General features: G+C 45.6%; 1 protein-coding gene across 11 annotated transcripts in view; it reads right to left on the bottom strand.

Moving 5' to 3' along the window:
- The window catches only part of LOC100123783 (synaptotagmin 7), a 129,043-nt gene that overhangs the window by 13,269 nt on the left and 96,527 nt on the right, over positions 1-19,247 (bottom strand). For 5 of the 11 annotated variants that reach the window (XM_016980984.3, XM_016980989.3, XM_016980991.3 and 2 more), the window contains 6 exons: positions 10,301-10,312; positions 7,863-8,064; positions 5,042-5,182; positions 3,975-4,122; positions 1,605-1,714; positions 384-552 (listed from right to left, as the gene is read on the bottom strand). In XM_016980984.3, coding sequence (XP_016836473.1) covers positions 384-552; positions 1,605-1,714; positions 3,975-4,122; positions 5,042-5,182; positions 7,863-8,064; positions 10,301-10,312 — 782 coding nt within the window. Of the gene's footprint in view, positions 1-383; positions 553-1,604; positions 1,715-3,974; positions 4,123-5,041; positions 5,183-7,862; positions 8,065-10,300; positions 10,313-10,850; positions 11,070-14,764; positions 14,857-19,247 lie in introns of all 11 variants that reach the window. The other 6 variants (XM_016980985.3, XM_031921144.2, XM_031921139.2 and 3 more) reach the window with 5 other exon arrangements.

Raw genomic sequence — 19,247 nt, 5'->3', positions numbered from 1 at the left:
CTTGCGCACAACCCGCGAGCTTTTAGGAAAATGAGGTCCCCGATATTTCCGCGGAAACTCGGAACAAAATTGAATATCAAGCCGATATAGTAGATCTTCTCCTTTCAAAAATAACAGGGCGGGCGTAAGTGAAAGGAAACACGTCCAATGCAGAGACCCGTCAAACTCGTCCCTGTAAACCCCGAGTACTCGCGATAAATTAACCGAAAAAATTATTCAGCGAACTCCCTTCCCCGAAACTCAATCCCGCGAATCGCATCCAATTCAATCAAAGCTCGCTCTCCGCTACGCGCCTCGTAAAACTCCGCTTTTAATGCCGAGACTCGTCGATTTGCCTCTCGAGAGTACAAGGGAAAAAAGCGAAAGATAAATAGAAGACTCACCTGACTTTCCGTTGATGTCCTTGGCCTTGAGGTTCCGCGCCTTGAGGACCGTGAGTGTGAGTACCGAGTTGCTCGGGTGGTAGCAGAGCGAGCAGAGAAGCTCGCCGCACTTGTCCTTCGCTGGTGGCTTCAGGGACTTCCAGAACGACGGCTTCTCCGAGAGATCGACCTGCGCATGTATGCACATCGTTCACGCATTGCAACAGAGCGAGGAGACGACTCATGACAGATATCCAATTACGAGAGCGCGTATGTGCAGTGTCTTTATTGCATGTGTGTATGTCTGGTTAGTTTCTTCGCGTGGGTTTCTCTATGCAAATTAGTTTTTCGAATTCCAACTCTTGTTCCTCGCGATATGCATAAAGAATAATCTCACAATCATACATGTGCGGGGGGAATTAAACAGAACGTGCAAAAATATAACGAACTTTGGTATCGCCTCGAGTTACGCGCGATTCTGACGAGGATTTTTATATGCAGATTTTTAGAGTCTGCGTGAAGCTTTTTTCTTCGACGAGACGCGAACAGTGGGGTGGAACGATTTTACGCACTAGATGCGGGCGAGCAGCCGATGGAAAATTTAATTTTTTTTAAAGCGCGTTTGGCGATCGATGATTCGAGTCTGTATACTCCCGAGTTTTATCTTCTGCCAAATTGCGCTGATCGAAATACAATACTATAATAGCGTCAAACGCTCCGTATGATATATCTTCTATATTCATAGTTTAATTAACAATCACAATCGCGCGAGTACTCTTTCCGATGAATTTAATCCGATTCGATCGCGATAAGCCAGCGATAATCACGTTACATCAACCTCCCGTCAAAAACACCCATTGTTCGAAATTCGCATTGGAATCACTCGCCAATAAAACCCGCTCGGTGTATATCGATTCTACGAAAAGTCCCCCACGTGTATTTTTCCTCTAAAAGCCAAACTTGATCGCGCTCACACAGAAAGCGAAAAAAAAGTAAATCGTTAAAACTCCCACGTGCACGCGCAAACAAGCTCCATCACACGCAGCCGATTTGCCTACAAATGAAATTACAGTTCGCCCGGCAAACTTCCGCAGTTATATAAACACACACATACACACTTGCGCGTTTCGCCGTAGGGCTTAATAATAACACGGGAAAATCGTCAAAGGATAGAGGTGTTACGAGGTTATCTTTCGCCGAGATTAATCGAGCGCAAAGCTCGTGCGGTTTAAGCGGACTCACCTGGCAGAGCGGCAGGAACATCTCCCCTATGGAGTCGTCCCTAGAGAATCGATCGTAGTCAAAGACGTGGAGGTGGAGCACTCGGCTCTGTAACTTCTGAATCGGAAAGCCTGCGGACAGAATTTCGTTAGCATTTTCGCGATCATCGCTCATAGGACGGGTGGAGGCTTTTGCGATATCGAGGCTGCGGCGACCATTGTCCCTTCGGTCTAAATTAATTCGCATTGTTACCAGCGGCTACCCAGTCCATCTCCCGTTATCAGAAGCGCTCCGAATTTACAATGTAATAACGAACCGATGACGAAGTTACAGCAGCGAATAAAACGAAATGAACCGCGCAACTGCGCAGCTCGATTTTTTAAGAAGGAGCCGCAAACTGGGTTAGCCAAGTGCAAGCTCGCGCTCGTCATTCCATCGACACAGCGCGTCAACGATTTTTCCTCTCTCTTTCTCTCTCTCCCCTATTCACGCGACTAAAAAAAAGGGAACTCGAGAAAAAGAAAGAAAGATCCAGTCGCGTCAGAGTGAGAGGGAGAGAGACGAGTTATACACAAGTAGTCAATGTCTGTGCACGGTCAGACGCAGGCTCGGAGGGGAGAAAACGTTTCTGTGAAAGCGGGCCTGTATACACTCGGTTGAATGCGAGGTGTCAAGGCCGGAGAGACAGACACGTATACACGGAGCGTTTATATATGCGCGCGAGCGAGTATGTCTGTGTGCGGAGCTTCCGCGTAATCTTCAACTCGAAGGTTTCTCTCCTGGCGAGTACACGAGATGAGGAAAGAAGAGGAAGAAGAAGAGGTGGAAGACTCGAGAAGCAGTCTCTCTCTTTTTTTTTATTTCCGCTGCAGTCGTTTCTAATTTTCTTTTGGAGACTCCACTCTTCGACTGCGCCGCCCGTAGTTAAATAGTTAACTAATTACCGTTGGTATTTTCTTTTTCACGATTTTTCTCTTCCTCTCTTCTTTTCAGAAAGACTATTCCGCTGCCGGGATTTTTCCCTTATTTCTCAGCCCAGCGAGTGGTGTGTATCACGGTCGACTTGATTTTCCCAGGAATAAATTTGAATTAATGTAACGTGTACCAGCCGAGCAATTAAAACCCGGTATGTGCGCGCGGAGAAGTGGATGTGATATAAGCGACTCACATACTTTGCGTTTTTTTCTTAACGAAGTAAACGACGCGATAAGGTTGCGCGCGCTGTGCAGTGAATAAAATAAAAGAAAAGCTTTGATTACTCGACGCGCTCATTACATCGCGAACACGAGGAATAAATCAATGGGGCGGCCGTAAAGAGCACACACAAAGTGCCGCCGTAAAGCCGCGGCGTAAATCTATAATTGGTCCTCCGAGGAACGCGTTTTTTATTTCGTCCCGCTACGCTTAGAAATTCACCCGCTAATTGCGGCAATAAAACGAAAATGTACATCCGAACAATGCCGCACGCTCGAGACACTATATATCGTAGAAGGGAAATCTACATTCATCATCTCCAAGAAGGAGCTTGTAATCTCTCTCCCCCGGAGGGGATAGGGAACATTAGAGCTTTCGTCGAATCTTTCTATCGGCTCTCGATCTGGCCGACGGTAGATTGAGTCGGATACTCCGGGCGGAGATATGAAAATGAAGAGGGACAGCTTGATTAGCCTTTCTTTCGGCGCGAATTTCAAACAATGGCCGGCGTTCAAGCTTTCAGCAAGTTCGAGCGATTCTTTCGACGAAGAAAGGCCTTTCCTGCCTGAACTGCCTGGCGCTGGAATTTATTTAAATCCATTCAAACCGTCATTGCGTTTTATAGCAGGCAGTTTATATTAGGCTTAGACTCGCTCGCGCAATAAAACGCAGTTCCGTGGAAATTCACCTCGAATTGGACATTTTATAGACACTTTTGAGAGCCTCGATATCGCAAAGCGCTCTGATAAACTGCGCCCGAGTTTAGCGCGCAAAAGCATTAACCTCTACGCAGCATCAGCCGTGGAAACCTCGCCGCGATATTGCTTAGTTTTGTTCCACGCGCGACGCACGCGCAAACGGAACTTGATTTTACTATAGTCGCACGCGCAGTTTACAGTACAATGCTATAAGGCATTAACGTCGATAGCTCTCCACTCCGCGTGTAATTTACATCGACTCGCTCGGGAGAGGGATGTATACAGTTTTAATTGGGGACATTACAGCACGTGGAGAAACAAGTCGTTAATAATTCCCTCCTCGCTGCCGAAAAAAGAGCCTCATGTAATCCAGCCACGCGAGGCTCGGGAAGGGAGAAAAATGTCCTCCATTTAATACCGTAAATATCCCTCCCTCTACGCGGTGGAATCGTGCCGTCCGTAAAAACGTGCACGCGTGCACTAAACGCGCGGAAATCACCTTCAAAATAAAAGGTCTCGTTCCATCTTGGATTGAGGGTTCTCCTCTTGATCTTCGTCTCGAGTCGGTGCTTCTTGTCGGGCAGCAGGGTGACTCTCACATAAGGATCGGACGTGCCGGACAGATCCTTCGCTGGTAAGTCCTTACCCTGGGAAAAGAGCGTTAGTGTTAGCGGAGAGAAGAAAAAACGGGATATACGTATGTGTATAGAGAGAGAGTGAGAGTGGGATATAATGTCGGTGAGCGTTAAAAATGCACGGCGCGTTTTCGGGGGGGGGGGGGGGGTTCGTGAGACACGCGCTGTTGCGCGCCTTTAATTTTTCACGAGGGTTCAAAAATTCTGGAAATATTTGCTGGCTCTTAACTCACTCATGTTGTATATAAATTTTTTTTATTGAGAGAGAGGATGGCGCTGTTGCGTTAACGAAGCGAATTTAAAAAACGTGTTTAAAAAATAAAAAGCGGATAACGAAAAAATACTCCCACGCGCTGCTGCTTCATCTCGTCGAAATTGGCGCGATACCGATGTCGAAAAGTACACACTGCTGACTCGGCTCTCTCTCTCTCTCTCTCTCTCGACGGGAATCGCGCAGTGTTTTTAATGAAAGCTTCGGGAGAGTGATTGAAAACTCGGAAATTGCATTATACGCGCAGCGGAAGCGCAGACGAAGAAGTTCGGAATTCGAGCTATGGGAGCGTGTATCTGCATGTATGAAAGACATTCCTCGAAGGATGTGCTTTCGATACTCGACTCGCTGCGTTTGTATACACGTATAAGAAGTCGCGCAGACGGCTGGAATTTCGTCGCTCGCGCGCGTTGTTTCGGATTTTTCATTTTCAGTGATTCTTTCCGGGCTTAATTCCAAAATCCGAGCCCCCGAAAAACTGCACGTCCGCGCCTAAATACAAACGATCCCCCGCGCGTCCGCTAAACACGTCACCTACTTTCTGGCTCACACCGAGCTCGCTAATTCTCGTCCCCGACACTCTTATGCACTCTCACTCTCCCGGCACAATACATCCGCGCTGGCTCGTTATTAGAGAAGAAAGGAAAAAATTTGGCTCACCTGTATAATGCGCAAAATGAGCGTGGTACTCTGGAAGTCGTACTCGAGGCTGAAGTGAATCTGGCCGACGTTCTCGGTGGGCTCCGCGTTGTCGATGTACATGTCCACCAGCGAAATGGATCTGCTCTGCAGAAAGGCCTTCTGCGAAGAGAACGAGGGAAAACAATGGTTACGTATACGGGATTGTTCGCTGCGCTGCAGCTACTTTTTATTTTCGCGCGAGAAAGCTTGTGGGGGCTATTTTTAACTCCAAGATTAATGTTGGCCTTACAATGGCTCGCGCGCGCGCGCGCGCGAGTGTGTGCCGGCGCAGGAGATTTTCTCTACCGATGTATGCTGTACGCGTATCAGCGTTGAAGGGGCTCGATACTTTTTAATCTGGATTTCGAGCTTTTTCGGTGGATTATACAAATTATGCTGCTACTTTTACGTATATTCCACTAGGAGTATGTACAGTTACTGAGGTGCACGACGACGATGATCGTGTGTGCTTGGACTGGAAAATTTTCATCTTGACCTTAGCCGGATAACAAAGGCAGGGAAAAAAATAATTATCCCTGCATAGCGCGAATTAGCGGCGAGGCTGCCGCGATCCGCGAAACGAGAGGGGAAAAAAGTGTAAACCAAGAGCTTCTCAGAGAGGGAAAAAAAAGAATAAGAAACGGTGTCACTGTCTAATTTCCCTTTCCCCTGTTCATTTCTGTCGATTCCTCGCGACTGCTTTCCCCCTTTGTTCATCCCAGGCTATTCTCTCTTACTCTCTCAAACCGTTCTTCCATTTCGTTCGAGCGTTCGCGAGAGACAATCACTCATTGATTTCCACGAAGGCCTGGTCGAAGGAGGAGAAAAAATTTACGAGAGATGCAGAAAGAGAGAAATGATAAAAAAGACAGAGCAGCTACTTCTCTTCTTTGTACCCTCGAGCTTGCGAGCTTTAAGCGAAGACTAGAGGCTTTCGGATGGACGGTACATGTATATTTTACACACAGCGGAAAATAAAGAAGAACCTTTCGCGTTCTCGCGAAATCCTTGCAAATGAACGTTTCTCGCGCTAATCCTTTCCGACGACGACGTCCACTCTCCTCTTCCTCTTTACGGGGATTACGCGGTGGATCGCGTAGGTAGAGTCGACGTTTTACAATTTTTTCGGATTATCCGCGCAGCACACTTCGTAATTTCGCGTGTATGAATTATGGACTCGCGGGATGTATCGTTTTTCAGGGGCTATCGGAAACTGGATCGTGAAAAATCGCAATTTGGATTTGCGAGAGTCAATTTTTTTTACTCGATGGAGATTTTACGATTACTATTCATGCCGCTTGATTTTTCGTTTCCCGACGCATGGAAGTGTCGGTCGCGTTTTGTTGAAAGATTCAGGTTCGAGCATAGGTAAGCGGATTTTCACTGACTTCGCCGCATGTGATTCCGAGGAGCAGATGCGACGGGGGAAACGCTGAGCTGGTCGGGTTTTTTTTTTTATAAAAAAGGGATAATGCGCGGAATTTTTGAGTTATGCAGCCGTGAATTTTTACAAGCTTCGTACATTTTTTATACAGATTATATTATAGGCGGCAATTTTGTTAGAAATACGTATACAGAAACTATTTTAAATTGATAAAGAGCCGACGTTCCAGCCGATGAATAGTTGGCCACCGGAACGTGAATTATTAAACGAGTTATCGGGGAAATAACTCTTTTAAAGGTGACTTTTTTACGCGCGAGCTGCAACGAGAGGGTTGGGGCAAGGCAAAGCGCAGATTAGTAATCGAATTGTACAAGCTAGCGACTTTTTCGCCGACGTTTTCAGTACATCGAAAGTTGCATTTTTCAGCATTAAGAGAAAGGATTCGATATTTTTAGATCAAAAAGAATATTAGTGATCGATGCTTTCTATACACTTCGCGGATTTCGTGTACACGTTGTATTAAAAAGTAGGTCACCGCTAACTTTCATATAGACTATTTCGGTCGATTGAAAACAATTGCATTATAATAGAAAGATTCGATATAGAATAAGTCTCGCGACTGTCTCATTGGCGGATTCGTTTTGAAGAAATAATGTCCCTTACGTAGTTTTAAAATATTGTTTTAAAGCGAACAACGGTTTTCCAGGGTTGCTAATTCGAAAGTTCTTGGAATCTAAATACGATATCGAGACCACGAGTAATTAATTACACTACTTCATTCGCGCATCGATAATGCGAACGTCAATACGATTCAGCCACTTTGTCTTAATTAAATTTGCGATGGTTGCTATTTTCAAAAGTTACATCGCTCCTTTCGACAGCAGAATTCTGCTGTAATTGAACTTACTGCGAAATAATCCTCTTCCGAACATTTTCCTAGAAAAACACCATATCTCGGAAACTTATGCTGAAAACCCATTCTACCATACATGAAATTCCGAGAAAACGAAACGGCTTTTATTCCTCCTTTTCTCGAACTTACAATGTTATAATATATTCCAACTCGGTATGTAAGAGACCGAATTTCATCAAAAACATTCTGTTACAAGCCATTGTGGAAAGAGTGACTGACGCTCCCACACAAGAAATCCTTTCAAAATCGTACATACTCCCAGCGTTACTCGTTATACAGTTTTTCAACGGGTGTAAAAAGCTGAATTTCGTTCTAAACTATACAAGTGAAATAATTCAGCGCCTGCGTGAAAAGCTGTCAACTGATCTATAATCTATCTATCAAGCGTCTAGCTGATCTATAGCGTGTGATCTATGATCTATAACGTGTCATATATCTATAGAATCTCTAATCTAAATAACTGACCTGATTTATTAGTAGACACAGGGGAAAAGAAAAGATACCTCTGAACTTACCGAAGGATGCTCTCCCTTGACATTCTGTAGCTGCTTGTTCTGGGGTCCAGCGGTGGGTGTCCTGGGCTCACCGCCCGGACCCACCGCCGCCCCGCTGGCATTTCCTGCCGAGGTACCACTGCTTCCGGTGGCCGAGGCCGGGCCTCCGCTCACTCCCGCCGGCGATTTGCTCCCCGGGCTGCCTGTCGTTCTGTTGGATCAGATACGTCGGTTAATACTCGCTATATCGCCGGTCTGAGCTTCGATCGGGGCTTTGCTTCTCTTTGGGTACATGGCTGTGTGTGTGTGTATGTGTGTGTGTGTGTGCGTTGGGGATTTAACGTTGACTGCTTTGAGCGCGTTTTCGAATTTATGGCTATGACTGGACTCGTCCCAGTAGATTATTTCCGGATTGAGCTTGCAAAGGATAATTATTCGCGCAAAATGATGCTGTGCTTAGCATTTTCCTGTATGGAAGGGAAAACCAGATGACTTCGCACAAAGGAGCCAACGTGTATTCAGGAGCTTACACAACCAAGTGTTGGAGGAGTGTCTTTTGTGCAGCTGCAGAGTGCTCTCTTCCATTGCGAGGAGAAATTCGGATAAAGGCAACCGCGAGAACCCCTTTTTGCAACTACAAAAAGCGAATGGCAGCATAATGTTTACTCGTTCATTTCAATGCAAACAAATCGTTTAATGGATCGTTAATTGAGCGTCCTTTGCTCATTAGCCATTGTCCCGTGTGGCTTGAACTCTCGGGGAAATTGAATTTATTCTATTTTCCAAATTACGTCAATTACGTTTCGTATGAATTTTCGATATCGAGTCGCCTTTGATCGAGTTTAATTAACGTAATTACATCTTCACGTAATACGGGCGCGCGCGCAGCTTTGTACTTTGCGTTACGAGTTTTCCCATTCATTATTATCAGAGTCAAACGGCGTTCATTAAGCAAGTTCCAACCAACGTCATTTGATCGTCACGAAATAACTGATTCAACAATAATAAACGTCGGCAACTCTCGGAATGTAAAAATCGATTCGATATTCCCTTTATCGCAAAAAGCTCTCGATTCTCATCAATAAATTCCGCGTTGTAGAAATATTATCGTCGGATCATAGCGAATTTCCCTGTAAAACCAACGCAAAGCTTTCGTTGACTTTATTAAAGTTTCGATTCGCTCATTAAAAAAGCCAACATTACACGAGACCCTATCCGATACCCAGGTCCATAGCGGGAAACTTTGCTTAAGCCTCTTTAGAGCGAATTGAGAAAAAAAAATCATTTTCACCGTCCGGCTATGTAAATTTCATCCCGACGAGGGGCTATAACCCCGAGATCGTGGATAGGACCGAGCCTTTTTCCGAATTTCCTTGCGCCCCATATTGACCTGCGGGAGTGTGTTATATGTGAGAGTCTCACTTATACGGAGAGAGACGGTGCGCAAACACAGAGAGAGAGAGTCGCGGTGATTTGCATTCTGAAGCTTTTCGGAGCGACGTTTAATTTGGAGCTAATGTCCCGTCCGTCCACGTGTGTTTGATCGGATGGTATCGAGGTGAGCGTCGAGTAAGTGGAGAAGCCGGGGTTCGGTCAGACCTTCATCGCGAAACGTCGCTCAGAAAAGCTTTGGAAAACTTTTTCGTATTCGGACAATCAAGGGATGTATGGATTTACATAATACTCGTGTATCGGGATACATAGTGGTAATAGAAATATCTAACTCCTTAGTAAAGGGTACATCTTCGTCTGTGCGTGTCGAAACGAGGAAAATGAAGTGCCGACATAAAATCAAAGATGAACGAAGACTATAACACAGTGGAGAGAGGAAAATAAATGTGGATGGTGAGGGGACAGTATAGTGAAGTAAAACAACCCCCGAGACGTCGTTCGCGAGCGCGAGATAGAAAGTGAGAAAGATGGAGCGTATGCGGTAACAGAGACGAAAACGATTAAAAATCTCCCCTCTGTTGATTCTCGTCTCTGTTCTCGATTCGATGGGCTGATATGACATGCGTGATCGCGACATGGATATTGCAACACTGTTTGATTGCGCAAACACACATAGTACATCTTTGTTTTTTACCTCGAGCAAAACTTCACAAAATCGAAGCCCGCGACGATTTATCACGAGAGTCGACGGTATCGAGAGCTTGCAGCAGTCGTAACTCAAAATTATTGACTCTCGGCAAAAAGCGCGCATTCGTCATCGTGAAATCCTCTCGAAGCACAGCAGGCATTAACGATAATGACGCGCACATGCATCACGAAGGAAGAGGCTCTCTTTGACCGTCTTTGTCGCCTCTTCTTTCGCCGATCGGCAACGACGACAAGGGGAAAAACACACAGACACAGGCAAAGGGATGGAGAACGATATGGAGGTACACAGAGAGAGGTGGACATAAAAAGCGCGAGAGAGCCGTCAAACAACTATGGCGTATACTCACTCTAGCTGCGCTCTGTTTTTTTTTTTTGTTACACAGTCGAGTTCGCGCGCAAGATCCAAGCGAGAGAGGACATGGAACATAAAAGAGGAGGAAGCACGTTAGCTCTGTATCTCGAGTCTTGCTCTGCTGTTGCGCTCTACTGAGTAGAGGTTTATTTTTTTCAAATTCACATATTAAGTATATTGACGCGCCCAGGCCTTGTTTCTGTGATTCGTGGTATAAAGTACGAGGTTTACCGCAGCGAATTAGTCGGCGCGTGGTATGAGAATTCATTCTGTGTGTAGGTGTGATGGTGCGTTTTATCAAGTGGATCCTCACGCAACAAACCGACGAAATTCAAGGATAAACCCCGTATAGTTTGCTCGCGGGGTGCATTTCAACTTTCTTTTTTCCGAGTATAAGCGAGTTTCGCCGTTACTATTTACATATCCAGCAGTGCTGCTCGTCTAATTGCGTATACATTATACGTCGTCGTGTCTGCGGCTATTCGACGACGGAGGACATAACGTTTTACCATAATGGCGGCAGCAGCTCTCGGAGTTTTACTTACTTACTCGATCCCGGCAGAGCAGCAGCTGATCCTGTATTAGAGCTAATGTGTACTTTGTAGTCCCCTGCATGAGTGCTACCAAGTCCCCTTACTGTTTTTAACCATCGCTTGCTGCCCTTTATCTTTGTTTGCTTTCTCCAGTTGCTCCGCTGCACCGGCGAGACGAGATGCTGCTGACGTTTGTTTCGACTAGATAACGCGCAATGCCTCGAACTCGTTCTGCGTGTGTACGTGTATGAAAAAAAAACAACAAAAAATAAAATGAAATGAAAAACGTGTGAAATGCACCGCCTCGACCAAAAGTGTACTCCGCGTCGAGCGGACTCTATGTATGTATAAATATCCCCAGAATAATGTTTTTTTTCCTTCGTAATCTATACATATAATGTAATAATGTTTATAAATATATATCTATATAATGTAAATATATAGAAATGGAGTGGAAAAAAATTGATCGTGCGTGCGCTATTTGAACCGTGCCGTGCGTGTGCGCTAAGTATATATAATAGGCAGATCATAAAATGCGCGCGGCGCGCGTGCAAGCGAGTAATAATGATCGAGACAGAGTATAATAATGAGGAGGCTAGAGCTAGAGAGAGAGAGAGAGAGAAGGAGAGCGTGAGTTAAGGATCTTTTTCCTTTCCCTTTTTGCGTCGTTGTCTAAAATTCTCCGTACATTTCTCTCGGACACTTGCGTCGTTCTCTTCGACTCATGCATATTCATCGATCGAGGCATTTAATTAAAAAGTCCGCGTATTAATTTCTTCACGCGGAGACGCGCTATCGAGATCGGCTGCAAAAGGGTTAATGGCTCGGCTTCCTTTTTTCTCGCGCGCTCTCCTTCCCCCTCCCCTACTTCCGTGCTGACGGAAAAAGGTCCCATTAAGGAAAATTGCGGTGCTCCGGGGTATCTAATTTCTTTGGATAGGCGCGATTTCGTCGAGGGAGCCTTTTTCCGGGGGCTCGAGAGAGATCGTTCTCTCGTTTTTTTTTCTTCTTCTTTTCGTATTATTCTCGTGGGTTTGGGTGTGCAGTGATTCAAGCGTTAGATTCGCTATCAAGATGCTCGCTGGTGCAGAGAAGCTCGTTTTTGTGGATAGTTAAGCTGGTTATGTTGGTCGATGATTTTTCGATGGATTGTATCGTGGTATGCGGAGGTATGAGAGGTGAGATTGAAGTTCTATGGAGATTTTTGTAAGGCCTTGTTAGACGTGCTATGAGAAATGTCGAGAATTTATCAAGACCAAAGCGATGTAATTAAATTTTAGTCGAATGCATAATACAAGCTTACAATAAACTATGCCTATGAATAGCAAAATATTTGTTAAACGCTGAAATTATGTAAATAGATGACAAATATGGAATACGACGGTCGCCTAATGAATTGTGCGAACCAACGACAGCAATTTTGATTTCCATATTCATCGCCATACACCATTGTGGATACGATAAATAAACACGTTCTACATACAGCATCGCCGTAAAACAAAATCGTCGCTCATCCCCTTCAATTCCCCGAGGCTGTCGCCCCAAATCCCAAGTCCCATAAGAAACTGCGCCTCTTGCGCAATAACAGGCCATACATAAAATCCAGCGCACAGCTGCACAGCGCAGCTTGGCGCAAGTTTTCTCGGTCGGCCGGTCAAAGTGGCTCTAAGGTCAAGCGTCAGGCAGCGACGACGCGCACTCGGGCAAATTGGCCGAGCGCGTGCGCAGCGTGAAATCCGACAGGTGCGACCTGTCACGAATCATCTCGCTTTGTCTTTGCGCGCACGTGCGCTTTTTTACGACTGTAGCGTGTACGTCGATGCTGATGCGCGTTCGAACAGTAGCGAACGGCAATAAACAATGTAAACCGTTGGGCAAACGGGATTTGCCAAAGTGCAGAACTCCGAGGTAGAGAGTTTTCGCATGAAAAAGTTGTTTGCGAATTTGTTTGGGAAAGTGTGTACCCAGGAAATAATGTACGGGGGGTATTTGCATGACTGTGTTATGCGGCTCTGCTGCGCGCAATCTTATTCGAAAGTTAAAGTCTGCTACGAGAGGCTGATTATTGTTTCTGCGCTCTCGGCTTGCTAGAAGTGGGATTAACGGCTTTTCGATGCGACTAGAGGCGGTTAGTTTGGCTGACTTGTCGGAAGTAGACAGCCGAGAGTCTTAAAGTATCGTCGAGGACAAGAAAAAATGATATCCGTATTCCATCACAATAAAGCTCTCGGTGCAGAAGTTAAATTGACAAACTTGCGATTTGCGGATAACGCGATCCTATCAAGCGGTGATGATTGCAGCGTCATTCCAAAGTTAAATTGTTTACTCCGCGGATGAGAGACTAAGCGATGTATACTTTCGGTCCATCGACAATACGCTTTCGATTACTCCGACATTCCCTAAATCTCGAGCTTAGCACACTCGGAGAGAAAAAAGCTTTCGGAGCTAACTATCGCGCCGTGACAATAACCAGGCGAGAAAAGAGCCCTGGGAAAACGCAGCGGCGCGAGCGCTAGGAACAATAATGCAAAGTGAGAGAATAATGGCTGCAAAGAGAGAGATAGAGAGAGAAGGGAGAGGTCGTTAGATTATATTGCGCCATACGCTCGGCGCATGGTGGTAGGACAGTATAACGAGCACCGGATATCGACCGCACCGAGCTAACGCCTCTCTCTCTCTCTTTCTCTCTCTCACACACACACACACTCTCTCTGTGAGCAAAGGTGGAAGATTGTGCGGAATTACATCGCGCATGCATTACCCGACGACGACGACGACGACGACGACGACGTCGCCTCGATAAAAATACTCCGGCGAGAATTCATGAGCTCGATGTACAGAGGGGCATTAAAAATACCCTTATTACGTGACGTATACTCTTCTTCTACTTTTTATCTCCATGTGTGTGTGTGCACTGCTTACTCGAAGCCTGTATAAATTATAATCGAGCAATTTTACGAGCCTCGGTATATTTGCCTACCGCGAACTTTCGCTTTGAGAGCCGTCCAGCTGTATAATACGCAATTCGCGATCATTTTCCATAGTATATAAAACCGAGCTCGCCGACCTATTGATGGCTTTCCGGGAAGAGCCTGCGTAGTCGAAGAATTTTCCAGCTGCCAAGTACGACATTTGCATGGAGATTGGGCTCATACAGAGAGTTACTCCATTAGGTCGTTTCACAAAAGCGCGTATGTAGTATATAGAGGATAATTGCGAGCGACGCGTATGTGGGCTATGAATACAATCAGCGGAATAATGCACAACTTTTTTTTTTCTTCGAATTCTGTGCACCAATTTCGCTGAGTGAACTTCGCGGCGATTCGATTTAAAAGTTTAGGAAATATTTAATTACACGTGCGGGCGGAAAGTTCGGAAATTGTAACGCTGTATAACTTAGTTAAACGTAGAACGAATGACAGCAGTGCGATAATAGACGCAATCGAGACGTGACGATGCAGCTGCTTAAAACTTTTTTTTACAAAACTTGAACGTTATAATTACTCGCGGGAAAAATCGATAGGCTCTGCAGCCGAGAAAGAAAACGTAGGCGTGTCGATGATTTCGCACACACTAACCCCGTTGTACAAATTATTCCCGGCTGCGTATATAACGTCGTTTACGTATAACGAACAATATAAATCATTTCTCGAGCTCGTTTGCATAATTCAAGAGAGAAAAATCGATGCGACGAGCGGCGTACGCTATTAGCCCCGCGCGAAATGTGTCAGGAGAGCTTGCGCACGCAATAGGGCATAGCGAACGAAGTCATAATATCGTGTGTGTAGATCCCCTGAAAAGTACAGCAGTTGAGCGATAAATCAAGCTTCGGAAATACCGAAAGCTCGTTGATTGCGGACAGAGCCGGCGATCATCATCCCCCACAGAGACAATGGCATCCGAGTATCCTCGGAGCTATGACATACCTGACGGTGTAGTACTCGAAGAAGGCAACTAGTATTTCCAGGGATCGAGTGACTGCGGCCCACATATTTCGCCCGTTCTCTCGGCCAAGTTCCTATACAGACACACACACATGCGCAGTTAGCCTCTTTCTGCTCGAGAGGCGCCGTATCGGCGCCCGATAAGACGCTCAACAAGTTGGACCATTTCTCCCTCTCTGCGTCTCTTTTACGCTGATGCATATATTACACAGTCTGGCACTGGTATGGGTATATTCGGAATATTGCGAGTGCAGAAAAGTACCTTTATTTAAAATAAATCGCCTCGTTAACCATGGCTGTCCCCATTATGTCTTGCGAGCATTGTTTCTAGGGGGGGGGGGAGATATTTAGCGATTTAATTGCGACGTTATCTCGCGCATACGCATATATAATGCAGGTAAATTGGCAGTACGTGAGAGCTGAAAAAAGAAATCCGATATATCGATGCTGTGTGTATAGAGGATATCGGATTTGCGCGTATGGCGCGCACGTGTGCAGTGCTTATAATTGACGCGATTTGTGGCGTCGTGTGGATATTTCGTATAAAATGACTGTTGACGCTTCGAATTCGCCGACAGCCCGCGCGTGTCTCTGCATTATGGCGTACGCTGATGCATCGCTTTTCACGTAGTGGGCGATATAACGTTTTTCGATTTTGTTCGCCGCTGCGTATTTGCATTGGCCGTGAATCATTTTTCGGATACTATCGCTCCGCATTGTTGCGCAACGCTGCCTCGGCATATCGGAATTATTTTTGCAGTTATACGCGCCGAGAGATATCGTAAAATATATCGTTGGTTCGCTCTTGAAAATCATTGCTCACCAGCGGGCATATTTCCTCTGGATTCGAAATATGTTACCTTTCGTTCGGAGCTAGTACGCAACTGCGTCGGAATTCATTTGAGTTGTGAGTAAATGTTTTAAACAGGTATTTATGCTTAATCACAGGAAAAAACGGTCTGGTCTTTCCCCCACTACGAGAACTTTTCAACGATAGATGGCGCATAGGCACTTTCCCTATTTCCCTTTATCAGAATCTGCTCGCAGACTTAGATATAGAGGTGTGCCATCTAGGCCAGCAGTACTTTCTTTGACCGCTCATGCTGTAACTGCGTAAATCCATCGTTTAATATTAAACTTTTCCATACCCGCCAGCTCGTAAACGATGTCCGTAAGCCTATGCGATTCATACGCGGCAAGCGTAATTTGAAACGAAATCAAACCTTTACTTCAAGCGGAATTCCCGGAATTCAGCGGATCGCACAATCACTTTGCGCAAAAAAGAAGTGAATTATTCTCACCCCCCCCCCCCCCTCCCTCTCTGCAGGCAAGAGCTTTCGGAACTAATTGAGAATGTCTTAATCAAATGAAACGTCGCCCGGAAAGGCCGCACGCCGACTCTTTGAAGCGTTCCAATTAATTCTAATATTCCAGAACTGCACTCTTTAGCCCTGAAATCCTTCGAATTCCATTCATGCAAACGCTCCGCGCGTATATGATACAAGAGAGAGAAAAAAGGAAGTAAGTACCAGAGACGAGAGACATGACTGGATTTCCGGGGCACGACGCTTCGCTAAACATTACTTTCCAGCCAATGGAACAAAACAAGGGGCGGAGGGAAGAGGCCAATCATCGGTTACCGTAAAACGAATCATGGCCAGCCGAAATCCGATTTGCTCTGGAGTACTGCTCGAGAGAGAGAATGCCCGGAAATTAGAGAGACGGAGATACACCGGTGCACTGGCGCAATTAGGGAGAGAACCCGGTAATAAAGCACGTGTGCGCGAGGATTTTCTATTCCTGTTTTTTCTATCCGAAAAGAAACGACGAAGCGAATTCACTGCGGAGTGTTTATTCCGAAAACAAAATTTCACACCGGCTCGAGATTAAAATTAGAATACAATAACAACGCGATCTTCTAATTAGCAAGAGAGGAAGACACGCAAATCATCGCTGCAGCAGCGAAAAAGCTCGCTCGATTAAAGCTAAACTGAAATTTCTCCAGGGGCGTACACGTGTGCACGCTGCGGCTCTCGTGCGTACATTACGTAATTAGGGCTCATGCTCTCGATCGTTTATATTCCGCGGAAGCTCTCGGGAGCGACGTGCAAAATCGATTGACCGACGGCGTCTGGTCGAGCGCGAAAAATCGACGAGTGGGTATTCTCGGATACACGTAGCACTCGCCCTGCTCGTCGGCTTTTTGATGAATTAAGGGGGATGAATGATTTTCGCGAGAGAGTTTTTCCGCAGGGTCAGGGTCGAGGTCCGATTTGATCGCAGAGAGATTGGTTTTTTCTTAACACGCGCATGAAAAAGACCCGTTTCCATGCCTCTAAAGTGAATGGCAAGCTGCTCATTTCGAGCGTGCGGGAGGGAATCATTCCCTCCCGTTGCAGCGGGAGAGAATGGCTATTCCCTCCCGCTATTCATAAACACTCAAAAATAATCAAATTTTTGAAAACTTTTGAAAATTTTTGAAAAATATTGATATTTTTTGAAATAGAGTGGTTTACGACTCAAAATGCGCAACTTACCATTCACTCTATATGCATGAAAACGGGTCTTTACAGGCACTTAAAAATAGTATATTGTGCAACTAGGGGGGGGGGGGGAGGGCAATTTCTACCTCGGATGAAATTTGAGCACTCGTCACCGTCTCGGGCGCTTTCGGCGCCCTCGACCCCAAGTCGTGCTCAAATCTCACCCTCGTTAGAAATCGCCCTTTCCCCCCCCCCCCCTAGTTGCACAATATACTATTTTTTGTTCGGCGTATACGAGGAACCATTTGTCCAGAGGATCGTTTGCTTACTAAAAATGTTTCGAGTGGAAACACGAGGTTTCGGTCGGAGCGAGCAATTAAAGCTCGGCAGTAAATCACTGCGCAAACACGCGTACAACGCGATATTTTTGTGCTCCAAAGAGCACGAGTCCAGGAAATGATCCAATACGCAGCGGCGTACAACGTTTATGAGTTATGAGAAGTGTTATTTAGTTTCTATACGCGGCAAAACCAAACTCGCGCGCAAAGTCAAAGCTACGTCTCTTTGCCCCCCTGGAACATTTGCCGCTCTCTCTCTCTCTCTCTCTCTCTCTCTCTCTCTCTCTCTCTCTCTCTCTCTCTCTCTCTCTCTCTCTCTCTCTCCCTCTCTCTCTCCGTTGCCCACGCGAAACTTCAACGCGCCGAGAGATAATTGTGCGCGATAAAAGTGTACGCAAAGTTTTGGAAAATTAAACTTTCAGCAGTGTATACATTATGTGTACTGACACGAGTTTAGGTATACATGCACCAGTTGTTACAATTAGTAGAACTTGTGTTTTGAGACGTTACAGAAGGTAGGTTAGTATACAGGAATACGTCCGAATAAAATTAGCGCTTGTTTAATTTCGCACCAGCTGCTCGATCGAGTCCGCTTGAAACTTTCGGAAAAGGCCACTGCAATACTTTCTCGCGACTTTCACAATACGAGGGGTATAACGGCACGTTGTTCGCTCGAGCTTTATATGCTCTTCTTCAGTGAGCATCGCGTCTCGGCGGTGCATTCGTTCGAATTCAATTTAAATTCAAATTGAATCGAAATTCAAATATGCATTTATTTAGTAAGGATTTTAATATTCGCACTTAGTGTTCGATTTGAAATGGAGATTCCATACGTACACTGTCGCGCATGCAAATTATTATTCGCAATATCCTCCGCGCGAGGGCTCACCTTTTGAGTGTGTTCCGCAAAACATTTCATCCTGCCGTGCGTGTGTTTTTGATTCGTTTCTTCTGCGAAAACTTTTATTACTTTCGTCCTCGGCGCCCCTACCGCCTCTTGTATTTTGTAACTTTTCTATTTGTTTTTCAGATGGCTTTCCCTAAGGATGAAATTCTGCTGCGACGTCGAAAGTTCGCGTAACGAGTATACGAGAGAACGATTGGCTTTTAACCTTTCGAAATCCATCGCGGTGTCGTGAAGCTCCCCCGGCAATTACTCGCGGGAAAATTCAAAAGACAAAAATTCCTTTCTCTCTCATTATGCGATATGCTGGTATACAGGCATCGAGTATCGAGCGCGACACACTGGTGACGGAAAATCATTCGAATCCCGTATCGGTTTTCTGCTGCGCTGTGTCCTTCGGAATGCACATGCGCGTTAATTCGAAACATATTTCTCTCGGCTGGATGGATAAAATTCTCTCTCGCACGCGCTCGCCGGTTAATTAAAGCTGAATCGCGTTAAAATATAATTAAAAGACGCGTGACTGCTCACGCGCTCGTTAACGGAGAAGGAGTGGTTGAGCAGCCGCTCCTTTGATTGATGGACTCTGGCGCGCATATCGGCTTATCGATTATTGCTATTAGTCCGTTGTAAGACTCGTTACAAACACGGGCGTGTTATGTGGTTGATGAAAAAATAGTAGCCGCTATTTTTGAATTCCGGCGCGTCGGTGGGGAGAAATGGCTTCTCTCCTATCGTAG

Source organism: Nasonia vitripennis, chromosome 1, assembly GCF_009193385.2.
Source record: "Nasonia vitripennis strain AsymCx chromosome 1, Nvit_psr_1.1, whole genome shotgun sequence".
Taxonomy (NCBI): domain Eukaryota; kingdom Metazoa; phylum Arthropoda; class Insecta; order Hymenoptera; family Pteromalidae; genus Nasonia; species Nasonia vitripennis.
The sequence above is the reverse complement of the archived record's forward strand: the minus strand, read 5'-3'. Positions and strand labels throughout refer to the sequence as shown.